Genomic DNA, 19,892 nt, shown 5'->3' on the forward strand with positions numbered 1-19,892 from the left:
CCTGTAACAGCTTTTCTTCCAGAAGAAATGAAGGAAAGTATATGTTCTCATCTGAACCCTAGTCCTCCAGGAGACATTTTCATTTGAACCCCAGTCCTCCAGATGACACTCTGAATAGACAGGCTCTTGGGATTAGAGAGATGGCTCAGTGGTTAAGAACACTTACTCTTCTTACAAAGGACCTGGGTTCAATTCCCAGCACCCACATGGTGCCTCATAACCATCTATAACTTTAGTTCTAGACCATATGACACGCCCCCTATGTCCTCTGTGGGTCCTAGATATGCCCATGGCCAATATAAACACATCCAGGCAAAAACCAAATACATATAAAATAAAAAATATATATCTTTGTGTTGAAGATGAGAGATGGGGCCTTTGGAAGGTGAAGGGGACATAGAGTTTGGGGAATCATAAGTGAATTTAGTGTCCTTATTTTTAAAAAGGCTTGAGGGAGGGAGATACCTCATCCCTTCCATCATATGAGGGCACAGCTAGAAAGATCCATTCATGAGATAGAGGGTGCTCCCCCACCAGACACTTCCCATGCCCCCGAACTGTGAAAAATGATGTTTATAAGATATTCAGGAGATTCTATGACAACACCCCTAAGGGGCTTAGACACTGTTCCCAAATACCATAGACTATCAGTGAGGGCCTTTTCTAAGTGGGTCACCCAGTGGCTAAGTTAACATATCTCAAAGCTTTCCCAGTACTTCAGGGAGACATTTGCCCTCTCAAGCATGCTTAGTTGTTCTAGGTTGTTCTAATGTGAGGTTACATGGTGATGAGCAGAAGGGTTCTTTGGGAGGACCAGCAGGCCTACCTGGAAACGGTAAAAGGTGCCATCGTCTTTCATGGTGAGAACGTGGTCTGAGATTGGGAAGATGTAGCCCTGGGCGGCAATAAGGCTTCCCAGGTGTATTGCTTCAACTGAAAGGAGAGGAAAGAACAAGGAAGCAGGTCATTCAGCTAAACCATGTACTGGGAGAGCAAAAGGTGACCTGAGGTCATGTGTCATTCCTCTGGACGATGGTGCTGATGATGTCTTCCCTTGCTCATGGTAGCAATGGGAGGACACTGACAACTGAGAAGGACCATTGCGTGTCTGGCTTTCTCTGAGAATCTGACCATGCCTAGCCACTCATTCTCCAAAACAAAGTCAGATCTAGCAGCATGGCATGGGCCAAGCAGACCCTAAAGCAGTGAGGCATCTCACACGGTGCTTAGCAGTGACTGGTCAGGGATAGCACTCAGCCTGAGATGGCATCGCTGAGTCATGGCTCTCACATCTCTGATCCTTGGCACTGGGGATGCAGTTTTGTGGTCCAGAAGCTTCAGCATCTCCTAGTGACATGACAAGAGCACGTCTCCTCTGATGGACTAGGGCAAGACCTCACTTTCCCAGAAAGTCAGAAGAAGGATGATGGGGTGAAAGTGCCACGGGAGACAAACCATATAGAAAAATGAGCACTTCTGCCAAAATCAACCTGCTGTTTCCTTATCTCAGCCCCATCCATAAACAGGTTTCCATCAGTTGTTAAAGATTTTATCCCAAGAGGCCCATATAGAAGGGGAGGGTGGGATCTAAATTCTCCTATGAGCAGTTTTATAATAAGCTGTGCATTTTAAAGTCATTTGTCTTGTCTGTAACCGCAAGCTTTTCCACATCAACTACAACCCACCTGCTTTGCTTTCTAAGAATCACCAAGTCCCCTTGGAAGTAGTGCCCATAGTGGGTGGACTCCAAATAAGTGACCTGCTTCCTGATGACCAGTTTGCCTTTACAATTCTATATGGTTGTCCCTATATATCTATGCAGACTTTGTTTCAGGGCCCCCATGAAGATCAAAGTATTTGGATGCTCAAGTATTGATATCAAAGGGCTCATGTGTGTATAACCTGCACACACTTTCCCACAAGCTTCAAGTCATTTCTAGGTTACTTTCGATGCCTAACACAGTCCAAATGCTGTGCAAATGGCTGTTATACTGTAATGCTTAGGGGATAACAAACTGTCTCTATGTTTATGTGCTATGCTGAGCACAGAGACATTTTTGTATCAAATATTTTCAATCCAATGTTAGTTGACTTCAAGGATAAAACTCTGAACACATGGAAGTCCAATTGTCTGCTTCAAGAAACATGAGCCAGATGTGATGGCTCAGGTCTACAATTCTAGCACCTGGGAGCCTAGGGCAGGTGAATTGAGAGGTCGAGGCCAGCTTGGGCTACATAGTAAAACTAACCAACAAACATAAAAACCAACCAATGAGCCAACCAACCAACCAACCAACCAACCAACCAACCAACCAACCAACCAACCAAAACCCTAACACAAACAAAGGGAAGACTGGCAGGTCTAACAAGAAGGAAACTCTCACTTTGAAATTCTTTTACTTTGACAGAAGGGAACAAAGAAAAGACAGAGGAGCCAGCAAGGGACTTCCATTGAACATGCTGACTTCCCAGGTTGTGGTTTGTGGCTTCATCTTCTATTACCACCTGGCAAACTGTTTTAGCTTCTCCTTCCCCGCTAGTTCTCAGAAACCCAAACTTGTCCCAGCATCTTGATGTCCTTCCCAAAGGTATCAGAGAAAAGCATGTGACCTTCACCAGTCTGGACCTCCCACAGAAGTTTCTCATGCCACAAGAGTCTCACTTACATTAGCTAGTTGAAAGTTCTCAGAACATTAATAATAATGAGAATAATGAATTTAGTGGCTACTTCAGAAGGGTCAGGAAGTGCTCTTAGCAAATTCTACCATGAAAAATGGCCTTAAGTTAGCATGATTGAAAAGGAACAGTGATTTTAGAGAAATGTCACCAAATAGCTAGATGCCTATCCAGGCTGATTGCCTGGGCAATCAGAAGCCCAGGCTATCTAATGGAAACACCAAAAGGAGCTGACTTGGAGACTAGCCTTCGAGTGAAATTCTTAGCATAGGCGCTGTTTCTTGTGAGCTAAGAACTTCACTGGAATTAAGAATTTTTGTTAACTGACAGAGTGGCCACTGATCCAGGACATGAAAAGGGTAAGGATCACTTCCAAAAATCACCTGCTCTTCGGGGCTCATGTTTCCATTGACTTCATTTAATTGAATTATTTGAAACTGCATTGTTGTACACTCAAGGGTAGATTAGCAATATCCGGTTAAAAACGCAAGCCTGGGTTGGCATATTGATTCCAAATAATCACAATCTTAGACCCAACACTTGATGCAAATTCTCAGAAAGCAGGGTACTAAGGTCCATTTAACTTATGGTATCTATGTCCCCCAAGGATGACCATTAAGAACATCAGAGCAGAGGACTGGGTATATGCAGCTCAGTGGTAGAATGCTTGCCCAGTAGGAAAAAGGCCCTGGATTTACTCAGCACTAATGTGAATCCCTGAGTAGATTCATTATGGATATTTGTAAGTGTGATCTTTGAGTATTAATAACACCAGTTAAGCCAGACAAATGAATGTGTGCTAAATTCTAAGGAATAAGAAACCCAACAACAGATTCACAGCACACTGATGAAAATCAACTTTAGCTTTCTAGAAGTTTAATTTTTTTTTTCCTGGAGCCCTTCCCCCATTTCCTAACGAGACTGCCAAAACTCATTGTCCTGCTTATTTTCTGGTGGAAGGATAGCTGTAGAAGGTCTTCATTGGTCAGGGTTTTGCTGTTTTTCTGGTGGACTTTGCCTAACTGAAATGCACAATTAGAGTTGAAAAAAAAAAAAAAAACCTTCTTCACTTCTTGCAGAAGCAGAAAACAGAAGGAGTTTTAGCAAATAATTAAACATCTTAATTGTGGATCAGGCAATCTAATTTTAAGAGCTGCTTCTAGAAGACTGTTCTGTGACAGGGCTACAACTTATCTTTAATTGCTATGGCTAACGAGAACTCATCTCATTTCACACGCTATTGTGTTGAGCTCTTTGGCATTCTAAATAGTGGCTCATTTCCTCAAAGGGTGATTTTCACGTGATGACAGACATCCAGTGGAGAAAATAAATGACTTCTATCTGCACATACAATGATTCCACATCCTGGAATCCACCATGATAAGCCTTTTCAAGACTGTATAGGGCCCACTGGGGAAGTTATCTATGGCATGTGTGCCAACACAAGGGGAGGTAAAGGCAAGGTCAAGGTGAAGTACCTGGGTCCTCAATGGAAAGGTTCTTCATAAGCCACTGCACAATGTCTGTACCTGCAATGACAAAGCCATTTGAGTTGAAGATCTCATGGGTAGCAGAAGAAACATCTTTACCAGAGTCCTAAGCCCAGCAGCACACAGCCTAAAAGCTGGACAATGTTGCAATTCCCCCATGATAACCAGCTCCTCCCATCCACTCGGACATGTCCAAGTTATGATTTAGTAATTGTCATCCCTCCTTATCTTCTTCCTTTAATGGAGACAGGCTTTTGTGCATCCCAGACTGGCCTTGAATTTTCTATATAGCTGAGGATGCTGTGGTCCGGGTCCTGTACCACCACCCCTAGTTTATATAGTGCTGGGGATTAAACCTGGGGCTTCATGCATGCCATGGCACTGGTACCAGGCAAGCACTGTACCAATTCAGCTGCACTCCCTGTCTATATTTCAATTCTTTTACCAGAAAAGAATCCACCACCAACAACAAAAACAAAACAAAAAGCAAAACCAAAATCTAACCAACTAACCAATCAAAAAACAAAAAGCAAACCCACTTCCGATGCTTCAGTTACACCCCAAATTTTCAGAAGCATCTATCAGGAACTTTCTGGGGACACAGGTTTCAATGCTTCCCCAAGGCAAGCCAGTGAAGGCTGAGCTTGCCTGCTCCCAGAACATTTTTTTTTCAGCACTATGGCCTTACTGACAAGTGCTAATCAACTCAGGGTATTTTAGAGGTCCTTGGGAAACTCGTTCTTTTCATGCTTGAGTCCATTCTGAACCAACATGCCTCTGAGTCCAAAGACCATTTCTGGGTCATCACTGACAGTTTCTTTCTCTTCCTCTGGGACTCAACTACCATAAATTTCCAGGCTTCCCCAAAGTTGTCTATAGACTGAACCATACTAGTTACATGTGGGTAGAATGACCTATACTACTGTCTGAGCTGGCCTGTGAAAACCTCCTCCACACTTACAGACCCTTCTCTTATTTATCTGGGAAACTGAGTGAAGAAGAGACACAATATGGAAGGGTCCATGAACCCTACCATAAAAATTAATGATGACTTAGATCCCTCTCAAGAGGTATTACTTGTGTGGGAATAACCACAGTTTCTTCTAGCTAGCATGTTTAAGATAAGTCACACTTGAACAGAAATTTGACCTCCTCTTATTTCTTCCTGTCAGCTTTAATTACATCTTCTGATGACAGAAGAGCAAACCAGACCCAGATCTTGTCACTCTGACACCATCCCTTCAGATTTTGAGCAGTTCTTCCGTGAATCAAGAATGTCATCATTCCCAGTGTGACGGACCTGGAACCATTCCATGGCTTGGCCTGGAGCTCCTCACCATTGGCCAAAGTCTTCCAAGCAAGCTCCCTTGTACTGTCTTCCTTTAAAAGGACGGTACCTAGAGCCCATGTTGCAAGAGCAGCATAGCTCACATGGGTGTGTATAGGGAATGGAGGAATCCCCCAGTGAGTGAAATGAGGAAGTCCTGAGGGAATATGTATTTTGACATGAGCATAGGTGTGTCAAGGACCCCACTGTCTCAACCCTGTGGATCTGGCAAAGCCTTCCCCATGGTGAGGCTCAGAAGTATAGCAAAGTCTTCTTTGGGGGTCAGGGGGAGTCCAAGTGCAAGCAATTGATCAGTGTGCACAAAAGCTAGCAGCTGCACCTTCTTCCTCCTAGGTGTCTACAACCCGAGACATTCCCTCACAGAGACCTCCAATCAATTCTAGATACACCCACTCTCTGTGCTGTACGTAACAAGTACACAGAGGATCTGGGTGGCCAGGTTAGACAGTGTGGCTCCATCAGAGTGCACACACTCCACCAGACCCCGCTCTTCCGCACTTGTGCCTCTGTGTCTGTCCTCTTTTCATTCCTTTTCCTCCCTAGTCAGGGTTTCAGGACCCAAACCTCAAGGAATGGAACAGAAGCACAAGAGCCCAGTTATTTGCAAGATTAAGAACATCTTATCAGCCCACCAAGTCACCCAAAGATTTTGTTTCACACCGGTGAAGTCCTCTAAACATGGCTTCATTTCTTGTGAGATATTTGATGGAAAATAGGTCAAACGGAACAATATTTCCAGATCTGAGTCAAGAATGGGCCTGAAGCCTTGGGTTTGTGTGTGGTGGTGGTGGTGATGGTTGTCTGTTAATCTAGTTCCTGGCTGGATTCCCAGCCAGGTGAATGAGATCCAGCAGTGGCTTTTACTGAGGTACCCTTTTCCCAGGAATCAAAATTTTCAGCCATTTTACCATGGACTAGAAGTAAGATCCCTGCTGCCCAGACAACCTGGACATTTGGTCTCTGTGTGGCTCTGGAAGGTGTTGAAACAGTGCAGCAGAGCTGCCAGGGCCCACCCTCCTTCTGGGCTTTGCCCAGGGCCAAGCCTTATTGACAATGCCATGTCCTCACACTTCAGCCTCAAAAGCAAGATTCAGAAGCCTCCCACCCTTGCTTCCGGCCCATGCCTGAGAGCTGAAATTGGTTGTAAAAACACTCTTGTCCATTCACATCTGCGGAGAGGGAGTCCACTTGTGCAGCAGTGTGCGCGTGTGAGCATGCTCATTTCCCTCAAATTACAGAAGTTGTGCATCTGTCCTAGGAAATGTAGAGCAAAGCAGACATCAAATAAGATCTGTAATCCCAAATTGGGGGTAGGGGAGAGACACTAACCTGTTCTTCTTCTTCTTCTTTTTTTTTTTTTCTCAAAGAAAAATAGTTCTTTTCTGTGGGTTGCCTGGAAACTGCAAGGCTTCCAGTATCACCCCGGCTCTCCCTGGGGCCTGCGGATTATCTTTCCGCTGAGCTTGCTCAGCCATTATTTATCACCTGCCAAGATTGATTGCTCACCCTGGGACAATGACAGCCCTTCCTTTCCCCTGTTAATTACTGTCATCATTAATATCCATGTCACTAATTAGTATTCATTCGCATTGAATCTCCTTCCTTGCTATCCTACCCACCACCACCCCCAGCACCCCAGCACCATTGTCTGGATTTCTGCCCCATTTGGCACTCAGTTTCTGGCCCAATTGTTCCAGGCCCCACCATGCCCTGGCTGCATTCACCTAGCTAAAGGATCACAGTTAAGCACTTTTCTTGTGAGGAAGATAAAGTCACAAAGGCCCCTTTTCCTTCTACTCCTAATACTTTGGGGACCACAGAGCTGGGTTTTCTGCTATGGTACAGTGACCATGGCAGTTGCCATGCCCTGTGGGGACTGTTAAGCTGCTATTCTTGGCCGTCCTGGGCCAGGATACTTTATCTGCTGTACCATCGCTGTACTGTGTCCCTCACACACTGTGGGTACCATTCTGTGGCATGCAGCAAACATATTGGAAGATGCTTAGGGATGGGTGGACACTCCTACAGGCCTCTAAGGACAGACACACAAGTAGCCTACTCCAGTTTAGGGGAAGGAAGTGAACCACTGTGGTTGTGTCCCAGAACAAGAAGGGAAGGCAAATATTAGGAAAGTGCTCCAACTAGACACTTTGGAGCCAGACAGGAACAGTCCACACAGTAAGAGACCCTATCTTTGTAAACCTTTAAATCCTAGAACTGAGGAGGCAGAGGATCTCTGAGTTCAAGGCCCATCTGATCTATAGAGTGAGTTCCAGGACAGCCAGGGCTACATAGAGAAACACACTCAGCAAGCATTCGCTTTCTCATTTTTATATTTCGTCTCTCTCCACCAACCCCAGAGACTCTCTCTTTCTTCCTCTTACAAAAAAGAATTGGAAGATTCTTTTCTGTTCTATCAGAAAATAATTGCTGCCTTTTATTTCCACTGTTGAATTTGAGATGTTATCTTAGTCAAGATGCCTTACAGGGACTTAAAGATAGGTAATAGCCCACAACATAACACACATAGCACAGTCACCCTCTATTCCTGAGAGCCCAAAACACTGACCTGGAAGTTGTCTTTCTGAGGCCAACTACATGTGTGTGTCTCTCTATGTATGCACTATGTACATGTTTGTGTGAGTGCACATACAAGTATTTTCACATACATTTGTAAATCAGACACGAATGCCAGCATATTCTTCAGTTACTCTCCGCCTCATTCTTGAGATAGGGTCTTGGTCTCTGTCTCTCTATCTCTGTCTCTCTCTGTGTATGTGTGCATATGTGCGTGCGTGCATGTGTGTGTATGGGGGGTGTTTCTGTCTCTGTCTGTCTCTCTCTTATGGCTTTTTGAGACAGGGTTTCTCTATGTAGCCCTGGCTGTCCTGGAACTCACTCTGTAGATCAGATGGGCCTTGAACTCAGAGATCCTCTGCCTCCTCAGTGCTGGGATTTAAAGGTTTACAAAGATAGGGTCTCTTACTGAAGCCGGGGCTCATCTATTCCTCTAGGCTAACTGGTTGGTTGGCTGGCTGTCCAGGGAGCCACAGAGATCCACCTGTGTCTGTCTGCTTTCCCAGTGCAGGAATTATAGGAACATGACCACACCCAGCTTTTAAGTGGGTCCTGGAGATCTGAACTTGTGTCCTTATGCTTGTGTGACAAACACTTTAGCAACTGAGCCATCACCGCAGCCCCAATGAAACTAATTCATTAACTCACAATACAGGAGCGTCAGTAAAGGGTACACCAAAGGGTATCCAAATACCTTCCACTGCATGTGTGTTGGCTCCTTGTGTTTACGTATGTGTTTATTATCAACATGTAAGTTTATTACATGTAAGTCTATTACATGCTGATAATAAATACGTGGTGGTAGTATGCCTGTCTACTGTATCTTTTACATAAAAACATGTCCTGAGAATTTTTGTTTTCTTGGAAGCAAATAGTGATGAACAAAGACTAGTGTCTCTGGGCTGGGTATTGTTGATGTTTTGTCTTATGTAGCCAGGGCTGGCCTGGAAGATGCTGGCAAAGATGGCTAACTTCTGCCTCCACCTCCTGAGAGATGAGATTGCTGCTGCTGTCACACTCAGTTGATGCAGTGTTGGGGGTCAAACCCAGGGCTTTGAGGATGTTAGGTGAGCACTCTACCAATTAGGCTACATCTCCAGTCCCAGTTTTGTCTCCAGGGGTCAGTAGAGGGAGACTTAGTCATGATCCTGGATCACTGCCCTTGAACTTTTTACACTCTGGCCACCTGTGGTCCCTGGAACTACAAGTGGAATTTTATAGACACCATGGGGATGTTCATCAAAGTCCTGTATGAGGAGAGGCAATTCAAATCACTTCTTTATGTCTTTATGTTTACTTATGTACATGGTAGAGTAAGATTCGGTGACCACTCAAGCTTAGTTCCCATGTTGTGTGGACACTAGGTGAATACAAACTAGATCTGAGTGAGCCTCGGTATTTAAGAGGGTTTGTTTCTTGTTTAGAGGATGATTATACAAAATGGTATCTTCAGGTGTTTTAGGTATTTTGGTTAGGACACTTCCACTCAGATATGATAACCCAAGGATATCTTTCCCCCACTTCTCCCCAAGTATTGGATCAGTTGTAATCAATGAAGAGTAGATAGAGATGAATTCAGGCATTGTAGTCACCTGTAGATTGCAAGTTTCTGGAAACCTGGTAGATTGTGTACTATGGTACTGACAACTGAAGCCATTAGTAACATCATTTCAACCTTCATCATTTCTCTCAAGGAAATGATTTTAGGACCTCAAGGGAAAATACTATGGTTTCTGCCACAACCGAGTTTACCCTATACCTCCATCATGGCCAGGACTCCACCCACCAATGTTTTCATGTACCTGCTCAGGGGCTCTGTGCAGACAGAGGTTTCTGTCCCACCTGGTCCTGCAGCAATTTAGTCCCAAATAAACACACCCAGGCTTATAGTAATTATAAACTGCCTGGCTGATGTCTCAGGCTTTTTATTGGCTAGCTCTCTCTTAATTATTAATCCATTTCTATTAATCTGTGTTTCTCCACATGGTCTTGGCTTACCCCGGTGATGCCTGAAACTTTTGCTTTCTAGGCAGCTACATGGTGTCTCCCTTGAGACTCACTCTCTGTGTTCCTCTTCCCAGAATCCTCCTAGTCTGGTAGCCATGCCTATACTTCCTGCGTGCCTACATCCTGCCTGTCTATTGGCCAAAACAACTTTATTCATCAACCAATAAGAGAAACATTTATTGGCAGCATACAGAAGGACATCCCCCATTATCTCTGCAACAGGGAGGTTGGCTCCGCACCACTTACCAGGTAGGTGGCAATGCCTGTGACAGAAAATGGCACTTCCTGAGTGCCTGTTGTACAGCAGACATTTGTTCTTGTTATCATGTATATTATTGACAATAATTATGCAAAATATTGTCATGTAATAACTTAAAAGTTAAGTCCCAGAGAAGCTCAAGGCCACATATTAGAATCTATTGGACTCAAGAGATAGAATGCAGGCATTCTCATGCCAAATTTCTTCCCACCTTCACATTCTTACTGTCTTATCTCCAGTAATGTGTAAGAATTAATTAAGTAAGTAAATGAAATATGGGAAACTGATACTCTGTATTGAACTTTCCCCTGAACAGAGGCATCAATTTAGTGATTGTTGCTATTATCAACTATTAAGCTATTTTTCTTTTTTTTTGGTCAGCTTACCTTCCTACTCTGCTTTTGAAAACCCACTCATTTGAATCTTACTAAATATTTCTTAAATACTTCCTATAGTCTGGGTTTTAGAATAACTGCTGCTATAAAATTTCATGGTGTGATTTATCTTTTCCATTGATCAGATGACTAGACTGAGTAGGACGTCTTTACAGTTGTAGCTCTTCCTTTTATGTCTTCATTTTACAAAAGAAAACATGTCACACTAGAAGAGGAAGGTTGAATGAAGAAGGAATGTTAAACTAGGCATTGTGAGTAGCTGGCAGAGGAAAGGAAACACAGGCTCAACAAACACTGTGAGGAAAACTTAATGTCATTGTCAAGTAGTTGTAGTTTGGCTCTCCAAGGAAAGTCATAACAAATTTAATAGTCACTTACCAAACACATGAAGCAAAAAGGCACAGCAATGATAAAGTTAGACAGACTTGTCTCCAGCTCCCATTATGTCACCTATAAACTGGAACCATCCACTCCAATCTCCATTTCTTTATATGCTGATTGATGAACCTACTTACAGGAAAAAAAAAAAAAAAAGCCCTCTTCACCAAGCTTGGCTCTTGTTTTGCCTGTGATGGCCTGTTTCCTCACAGACCATGTACCTGCTCTTTGCCTTCTTTTCATCACAGGAAAAGGGAACAATAATAACCAGACATGAACTGCTGCAGCCGCGAGAACATCTTAGTGTCTGGCACAGAACATGCACAGACCGTATCCACTCAGACAGTCTGTGGGTACCTCGGTAGGTTCAAGCATCTAACTGACATCATCTGCAAGGCTGAGGGAAGCTGCAATAGTTTGTGCTACTTGCTTTCTCATTTGAGGTCTTAGGGAGCATCAGAGTGTCTTGGTGTCTCTAGGAAAGGGTCTATTGATGGTCAGCTTGCAGACAAAGGAGAACAAAAAAGGAGGATGTAACAGCAGGGAAACAATGAGAATGTGCCAAGGTAAGGCTCACTCCTGATAAATATTTATTTGATATTTTTTCTTCTTATATTATGTGTATGGGCGTTTTGCCTGCATGTATGTCTGTGCACCATGGGTGTGTGCCGAGGCTAGAAGAGGGTGCTGGATCCCCTCAACTAGAGTTACAGAGGGCTGTGATCCACTACATGGGTCCTGGGAATCTAACCCAAGTCCTTTGAAAGAGAAGCCAGTGCTATTAACCACGGGGACATTTTTCCATTTCCCAGATAAACATTTTGTAGAATGTAAGGGTCAGAAGGCAGGTCAGGTGCCTTCACCCAGAGTAAAGGCTTTGAGTATGATGGATTCCAGTATGGCTCTGGCTTTGGTGTTCTGGCAACTGACCAATCCCGGATCCTCCTCTCCATTCTCCTCTCTTTGTTAGCTGGGTCACTTCTCCAGTCCCCAAACACTCCATGCTTTTATCTCAGCTCAGGACCTCTGCATATGTAATTCTCCAAGGGGTAGTGTCTCCCCTTCCCCCCTGCTTCTGCCTGTACCTGACTCCTGCAGACCCTTCACTAACCACCTCAGAAGCCTTTGTTATTTTCAAGACTTGGCAAGGTCCCTTGGCATTTGCTGGCAGCCAAAGAGGTTCTCCCTTTTGCAGCACTCCTCTTGGCCAGGAATAGGTGGCTCCCATGGGATTGTTCAGTCAGCACCCGCTTCTTCTCCATTAGCTTCCTAAGTCTGCCTTAGCAAAGTACCATGGACTGGGTGGCCCGAACCACAGCAGTTCACGTTCCCACGGTCTGGAGGCTGGATGCTCAAGTTCAAGGTTGCAGAAGTGTTGGTTCACCTAAGGGCAGCGAGCCTGGTCTGCCGGCAGACTGTGGTATCTGTGGCTTGTAGAAGCAACAGCCTGATTTCTGCATCCACATCCATGTGGAATTCCTCTGGTATACGCTCTGTCCAAGGTTCTCTGTCTATAGGGACACGCAACGAGCTACCTCAAGGCCCACCCTAATTTCCTGATTTAATTAGTTATACCTGTAATGGTTGTGCTTCCTAATAAGATCACATTCTGAGGCTCTGGGGGTGGGGGATGCAATTTAACTCTTAGTACTTGATGAGCATCGGCACCTACGGACAGGGACTTCATTATGCTGTTCTGTTCCTGGCATGGAGTGAGCACCTGGCATGGGGGTGGGGTTTAATGAGTGATTATTCATCATAGTTGTATTCAAACACGCACCCTGTATGACATCGTCAACCATATGCACATATTCATTGCAAGGGCAACTAAACTTTTTCCTCTTTAGGTAGGCTATTTAAGACTCCATCTCGAGGGCTGGGAAGAAGGGATAAAAGGAGAGAGGGATGGGTAGAGATAGGAAGTGAGAGAGGGAAGAAGGAAGGGAATCAGGAAGAAGTGAGGAGAGAGAAAGGTAGAGACCAGCCAGCACCAGGTCTTAGACAGGCACTCTTGGAACACTGCTTTTGATGAGATCTTTTGGGTTTCTCATCTATTGTCATGGATTTCTCTAAAAACATCACAGTTCTCAGAAGAAGAAATCTCAACAGTGTTAGCATTTCAAAGTCACCCTTTTCATCAGTATGTGCTGGCTGTCGCATCATACAGGACTGAGAGGTGACTGAAGGTCAAGAGGGGAAGACAGGTCTCCAACCTTGTGCCTTCAGATACTGTCCATCCCCCACCCTGTCCCCTGTCTTCCACCTGCTTCTAGTTAGTACTAAATTACTTCCCGTCTTTAATGAGTGCTACCCTGTCTGGTTTCTCACAGGAAATCTTCCAGTCATCAGACTTAGTTTGGATCACACAGGAATTATGATTTTGAACTCTTGATCTGCAAACTTCTTGTCATATGCAAGGTCTGTCAGGGCCACCTCTCTGAGGTCTTGTAAACTGCTTGCTGGCCTCTAGGAGCCTTTGACAACCCTAACTCTCAAGGACCCAGTGATCACACAGCAGCCAAGACAATGGGCCACAGGGAAGCCCCAGGCAAGCACTCTCCCCACAGCCCCACCCAGCTAGCTCGGGACTCTGAAATGTAATGCTTCCCTGTGTATTATGAAAAATAACAGGGGCAGGAGACCAGGCGAGGTTATTACCAACCCATAAATCAGCCAGGAGGCACTGAGGGCTGCGGTGAGGTGCCTGAGATGGGTTCTCCTGGTTTGTTATCTCACCCGAGTCCCCACAATTGATTCATAACCTCATAACCCTCCCGTGCCCGAATCCCAAGTCTTATATCTAATTGTCAGCAGCTGAGTACATGATTTGCAAGAGGATGCGGGCAGTAGTAGACGTGGGGGCAGAGGAGAGATTAGTTTTGTCAATCAAAAGCATCCAGGGTGAGACTGAGAGCGTGCGGGATTTAGCTCCACAATCGGCTTATTAAAAGCAAGGCTGGATGTGGCTACATTGATTAGGCCACAGTGCAGGGAACTGGGGGCTCATAGCCATGGTGGGAGGAGCCACTGTTCCCTAGGGTGGGAAGCTGATGACTGCCTTCCACTATAAAGCAGAAAGGAAAAACAAATAAGCAGGGTCAGCCAGAGCTCTGAGAAATAACTGATCTAATGCCGGGTGTCCAGGCGCCCTCACGCATCTGAAAACTTCATTGATGTCCTCAGGGATGGGGAGCTTTGCTGGGAATGCTGGGAAAGTACCCCATGTGAGGAAGGGAGCCAGTGGCAGATGGGTGACTGATAGTCTTGGGGGTCTTATTGCCTTCCCATTGCATACTGGTCACCTCACTTGTGCAAATTTAAATCCGAAAAGTGATTTATATACATTTTACATTTAAATTGCTCTGGAAGGCAAGGAGATGGGGTGGGGGTCAGCCCCTTGGCAGCGCTTACTCTCCCCACCCCCATTCTGATTAGCCAGTCTCACCATTAGAGCAATAGTGCTGGGAGCCTTCCCCAGCAGGTCTGAAGGCTCCAGGTCAATCTGCTGGCATTGTCATCTTGTTCTGTCTCATTCACACAGATGAGCTGGTCCTTCCTAAGTCAGCCCAGGGCTCTCTTCCGGCATAGGATCCACTCCAGATCCATTTCCGGTCACTGAGACAAAACACGGGAAGGACCTTTAGCTCTCTCCTCCAACCCCACTGTAGCCAAAGCCCTTAGCCCCTTCCCTGAAGCTACCAGGGTGTCAGTGAATGTGAAGCTGGGTTCCTGTTCCCACCAGCTCGGTGACCCTTGGATCCCAAGTTTCAGCGTCTGTCTGAGAGGTAAGATCTGAGGATATGGCCGAGCCCTGTTTCTTCTGCCTGGAACAGCTAATGTTTGACAAGAACATTTCAACGTTGCTCTCAGAACTGCTATAACTGACTAGAGCATTTCATTCATTCACCTGGAAGGACGCTAGAGGCACTGTGCCACCAAGCAGTTCCCCTCCCCCCGACCATACTTGCAATGACAACATTCCAGGACTCTGTCCTGAAGGCATGGGTACTCTAGGACATTGCAAGGGTAATCATGGGAGACCTTCTGGGGTGCTATGAGGTCACAGACATGATAATTCCTAGTTCTAGCTGATCCAATCATAGAGAAGGACTCACTTGGGATCCACAGGAAATGAGGAAACAGGTTAGATGTCAAGGACTCTGACAGCAGCAGGAAGCACCCCACACTATGGGCAGCACCCCACATTTATGCTCAGGTTGAGGGGTGTTGAACTGCCAGTCCTGTGATGGGGGAAGGAGTCCTTGGGGGAAAGTCCCCAGCATGCCCTGGCATCCTCTGTATGAGAAGTAAGACCTTAGGGCAGAGATCACAGGAACAGAAAGAAAATTGAGCGTTAAGAGCTAGAGGGCTAAGGCAGAGGCAGTACGATGCTTGGGTCCCAGGAGTTGGAAGTCAACCGGGGCAACAGAGTGAGACCCCCATCTCAAACAAATAAGTAAACAGCAGCAAACAAGCAAGCTGGGGAATTTTCTTGGTTAGCTTCAAAGCAATCTTCTGTTTCCCCAGCAGTGAGATGTGACCTTCTCCTCGATCCCATTTCTCTATGTGACCTCCTGACCTCTCCAGTATACCATCAGGAACCTTCCTGTAGCCCATGTCTATGTCTAGGAGCTGATTCACTGGAGGCCAGTCTTTGGCTCGGTCTCTTAAATTGTAGGGCATGACCCAGGGGGCAGGGTGGGCAGTCACAGAAAATTGAGAGCAGTAAAAGGGTTTCGAATGTGCAATGTCCACACATGACTCAAAAGCATCATGCCATGATTTGGGGGGTGTTTCTGCCAGTCCTTACCCATGCTGTACTGCACAATGTCACTGAAGCCTTAGTTTTGCACCACACAAAACCAGCAAAGGCCTGAGAAACCTCAGCTCAGATCCAAGACTATGGTACTGCATATTCTTTACCGTGCATACAATGTTTTCTGCTCTTACAGAAACAGTGGCTTAATTATGGAAAAAAGACTTTTCTAAAAATAATTTCTGTTGTCATCTCTCAGTATATAGTATCAAACTAGCTTGGCTTTGGGTTATATTGTGTTAGAATGTTTGCCTCTATAAACCGTTGTTTGATTTGCTGACTCAGGTTTCATTTTTTAAAAAGTGAAATTAATTTGGCTTAGGATTAGACAGAAATTTCAAAGTCTCCATCCACCATGACATAGCTGTAACCCGGCTACATTGCACACAGCCTTAGCCCACACCTGCATCCTTAGAACCCTAAGGCTGGTTCTTTGAACATTTTGGTACAGGATGAAGGCCATTTTTGGAGGACTTGTGAGAAAAATCAAACAAGTCACTTGAAGCCAAGGGAGCTTTTAGAGAACACAATCCAGTCCTTCTCAGTGGCATCACACTTTCCAGGTCATCTTTTCAGTCCCCTAAGTAGGGGGACAGCAAGAGGAAGAGAGGCAAGGTCTCTTCACCTTTTCAGTCTCTCAATCTGGACCCCCCTCATCTCCCTGAGAGTTCAGGCTCCCTATGCAGTTGCACCTGAAACGCCCACATTTATCAATCACCCTTTCTTTTTTTTTGTAATTTTTTTATTAGTTCAAATTAGGAACAAGCTTGCTTCACATGACAATCCCTCCTTCCTCTCTCTCCCCCCAATCCTCCTCCCAACCTCTCACCTGCCCCCCACCCCATAAACCCTCCACCTCCCAGGTAGGGCAGGGCCCTCGATGGGGGCTCCCCAAAGTCCACCACATTATCCTGGGCTGAGCCTAGGCACTTCCCCATGTGTCCAGGCCGACACGTGGGATGGGCTCTCAAAGTCCCTTCTTCCGTCAGGGAAAAATACTAATCCACTACCAGGGGTCCCCTACAGTGCAGAGGCCTCCTTATTGACATCCATGTTCAGGGGTCTGGATCAGTCCTGTACTGGCCTCCCAGACAGCAATCTGGGGTCCATGTGCTCCCGATTATTCAGGCCAGATGTTTCTGTGGGTTTCACCAGCCTGGTACCGACCCTTTTGATCTTCATTTCTCCCTCTCTGCAACTAGGTTTCAGAGTTCAGTTCAGTGTATAGCTGTGGGTGTCTGCCTCTGCTTCCATCAGCCACTGGATGAGGGCACTAGGAAGGCATATAAAGTAGTCATCAGTCTCATTATAGGGGAAGGGCATTTAGGGTATCCTCTCCACCATTGCCTGGATTGTCAGTTCGTGTCATCCTTGTAGATCTCTGGAAATATCCCTAGTGCCAGATCTCTCCTCGGACCTATAATGGCTCCCTCTAATATGGTATCTCTTATCCTGCTCTCCTCTATTCTTCCCCCAACTCAACATTTCTTCTATTCCATTTCCTCTTCTCCTCTCCTCTTCTCCTCCTCTCATTCTGGCAGCTCTCTCTCCCCTACTAGCTCAGGAGTTCCTGCCCCTTCCCATTCTCAGAGGTCCATGCATTTTTGCCTGAGAGTCCTTCTTGTTTCCTAGTTTCTTTGGTGAAGAGGGTTGTAGGCTGGTAATCCTTTGCTCTATGTCTAAAATCCACATATGAATGAGTACATACCATGTTTGTCTTTTTGTGACTGGGTTACCTCACTCAGGATGGTTTCTTTTAGTTCCATCCATTTGCCTGCAAATTTCAAGATTCCATTGCTTTTTTTCTTCTGAGTAGTACTCCATTGTAAAAATCTACCACATTTTCTCTATCCATTCTTCAGTTGAGGGGCATCTAGGTTGCTTCCAGGTTCTGGCTATTACAAACAATTCTGCTATGAACATGGTTAAACATATGTCCTTGTTGTATGAACATGCATTATTTGGGCATATGCCCAAGAGAGGAATTGCTGGATCTTGAGGTAGACTGATTTCCATTTTTCTGAGTAACCGCAATACTGATTTCCAAAGTGATTTTACAAGTTTGCACTGCCACCAGCAATGGAGGAGTGTTCTTTTTTCTCCACATCCTCTCCAGCATAGATTGTCATTGGTGTTTTTAATTTTAGCCATTCTGACAGGAGTAAGATGGTATCTCAGAGTTGTTTTGAGTTGCTTATCTCTGATGGCCAAGGATTTTGAGACTTTCTTAAGTGTCTTTTAGCCATTTTAGATTCCTTTGTTGAGAATTCTCTATTTAGTTCTGCACCCCACTTTTTAATTTCATTGTTTGGTGTTTTGGTGGGTAGCTTCTTGAGTTCATTGTATATTTTGGAAATCAGCCCTCTGTCAGATGTGGGGTTGGTGAAGATCTTTTCCCATTCTATGGGCTGTCGATTTGTCTTACTGACTGTGTCCTTTGCCTTACAGAAGCTTCTCAATTTCAGGAGGTCCCATTTATTAATTGCAGATCTCAATATCTGTGCTACTGGTGTAATGTTCAGGAAGCAGTCTCCTGTGCCAATTTGTTCAAGGGCATCTCCCACTTTCTCTTCTAGAAGATTCAGTGTGGCTGGATTTATGTTGAAATCTTTGATCCATTTGCACTTAAGTTTTGTGCATGGTGATAAATATGGATCTATCTGCAATCATCTGCATGTCTAAATCCAGTTGTGCCAGACAATTTGTTGAAGATGCTATCTTTTTTCCATTGTATAGATTTAGCATCTTTGTCAAAAATAAGTTGTTCATAAGTATGTGGGCTAATATCAGGGTTTTCAATTCAATTCCATTTGTCTGTCTATTTTTGTGCCAATACCAAGCTGTTTTCAGAACTATGGCTCTATAATAGAGCTTGAAATCAGGGATGGTGATGCTTCCAGAAGATCCTTTATTGTACAGAGATGTTTTGGCTATCCTGGGTTTTTTGTTTTTCCTTATAAAGTTGAGTATTGTTCTTTCAAGGTCTGTGAAGAACTGTGTTGGGATTTTGATGGGGATTGCATTGACTATGTAGATTACTTTTGGCAAGATTGCCATTTTTACTATGTTGATTCTACCTATCCAAGAGCATGGGAGATCTTTCCATTTTCTGGTATCTTCTTTAATTTCTTTCTTTAAAGACTCAAAGTTCTTACTGTACAGGTCTTTCACTTTTTTGGTTAGTGTTACGCCAAGATATTTTATGTTGCTTGTGGATATTGTGAAGGGTGATGTTTCTCTGATTTCTTTCCCATTGCCTTTATCATCTGTATATAGTAGGGCTACTGATTATTTGAGTTAATTTTGTATCTTGCTACTTTGCTGAAGGTGTTTATCCACTGTAGGAGTTCCCTGGTAGAGTTTTTTGGGTCACTTATGTAGACTATCATATCATCTGCAAATAGTGAAAGTCTGACTTCTTCCTTTCCAATTTGTATCCCTTTGATCTCCTTTTCTGCTTTCTTTTTCTTTTCTGCTTTTCTGTCTTATTGTTCTAGCTAGAACTTCAAGGACAATATTGAAGAGATATGGAGAGAGTGGACAGTCTTATCTTGTTCCTGATTTTAGAGGAATTACTTTGAGTTTCTCTCCATTTAGTTTGATGTTGGCTGTTGGTTTAGTGTATATTGCTTTTATCATGTTTAGATATGTTCCTGTTATTCCTCTTCTCTCCAAGACCTTTATCATGAAGGGGTGTTGGATTTTGTCAAAGGCCTTTTCAGCATCTAGTGAGATGAACATGTGGTTTTTCTTTTTCAGTTTGTTTATATGGTGGATTACATTGATGGATTTTCATATGTTGAACCATCCTTGCATCCCTGAGATGAAGCCTACTTGATCATAGTGGGTGATTTTTCTGATGTGTTCTTGGATTCAATTCACCAATATTTTGTTGAGCATTTTTGCATCGATGTTCATGAGGGATATTGGTCTGTAGTTTTCTTTT

General features: G+C 44.5%; 1 protein-coding gene across 6 annotated transcripts in view; it reads right to left on the minus strand.

The window, feature by feature from the left end:
• Rgs6 (regulator of G protein signaling 6) overlaps window positions 1-19,892 on the minus strand; it is a 499,978-nt gene that overhangs the window by 99,025 nt on the left and 381,061 nt on the right. For all 6 annotated transcript variants that reach the window (XM_035445272.1, XM_035445267.1, XM_035445269.1 and 3 more), the window contains exons 3-4: window positions 4,155-4,205; window positions 827-933 (exon numbers count right to left, since the gene is read on the minus strand). In XM_035445272.1, coding sequence (XP_035301163.1) covers window positions 827-933; window positions 4,155-4,205 — 158 coding nt within the window. The remainder of the gene's footprint in view (window positions 1-826; window positions 934-4,154; window positions 4,206-19,892) is intronic.

This window comes from Cricetulus griseus, chromosome 5 (assembly GCF_003668045.3).
Source record: "Cricetulus griseus strain 17A/GY chromosome 5, alternate assembly CriGri-PICRH-1.0, whole genome shotgun sequence".
NCBI lineage: Eukaryota > Metazoa > Chordata > Mammalia > Rodentia > Cricetidae > Cricetulus > Cricetulus griseus.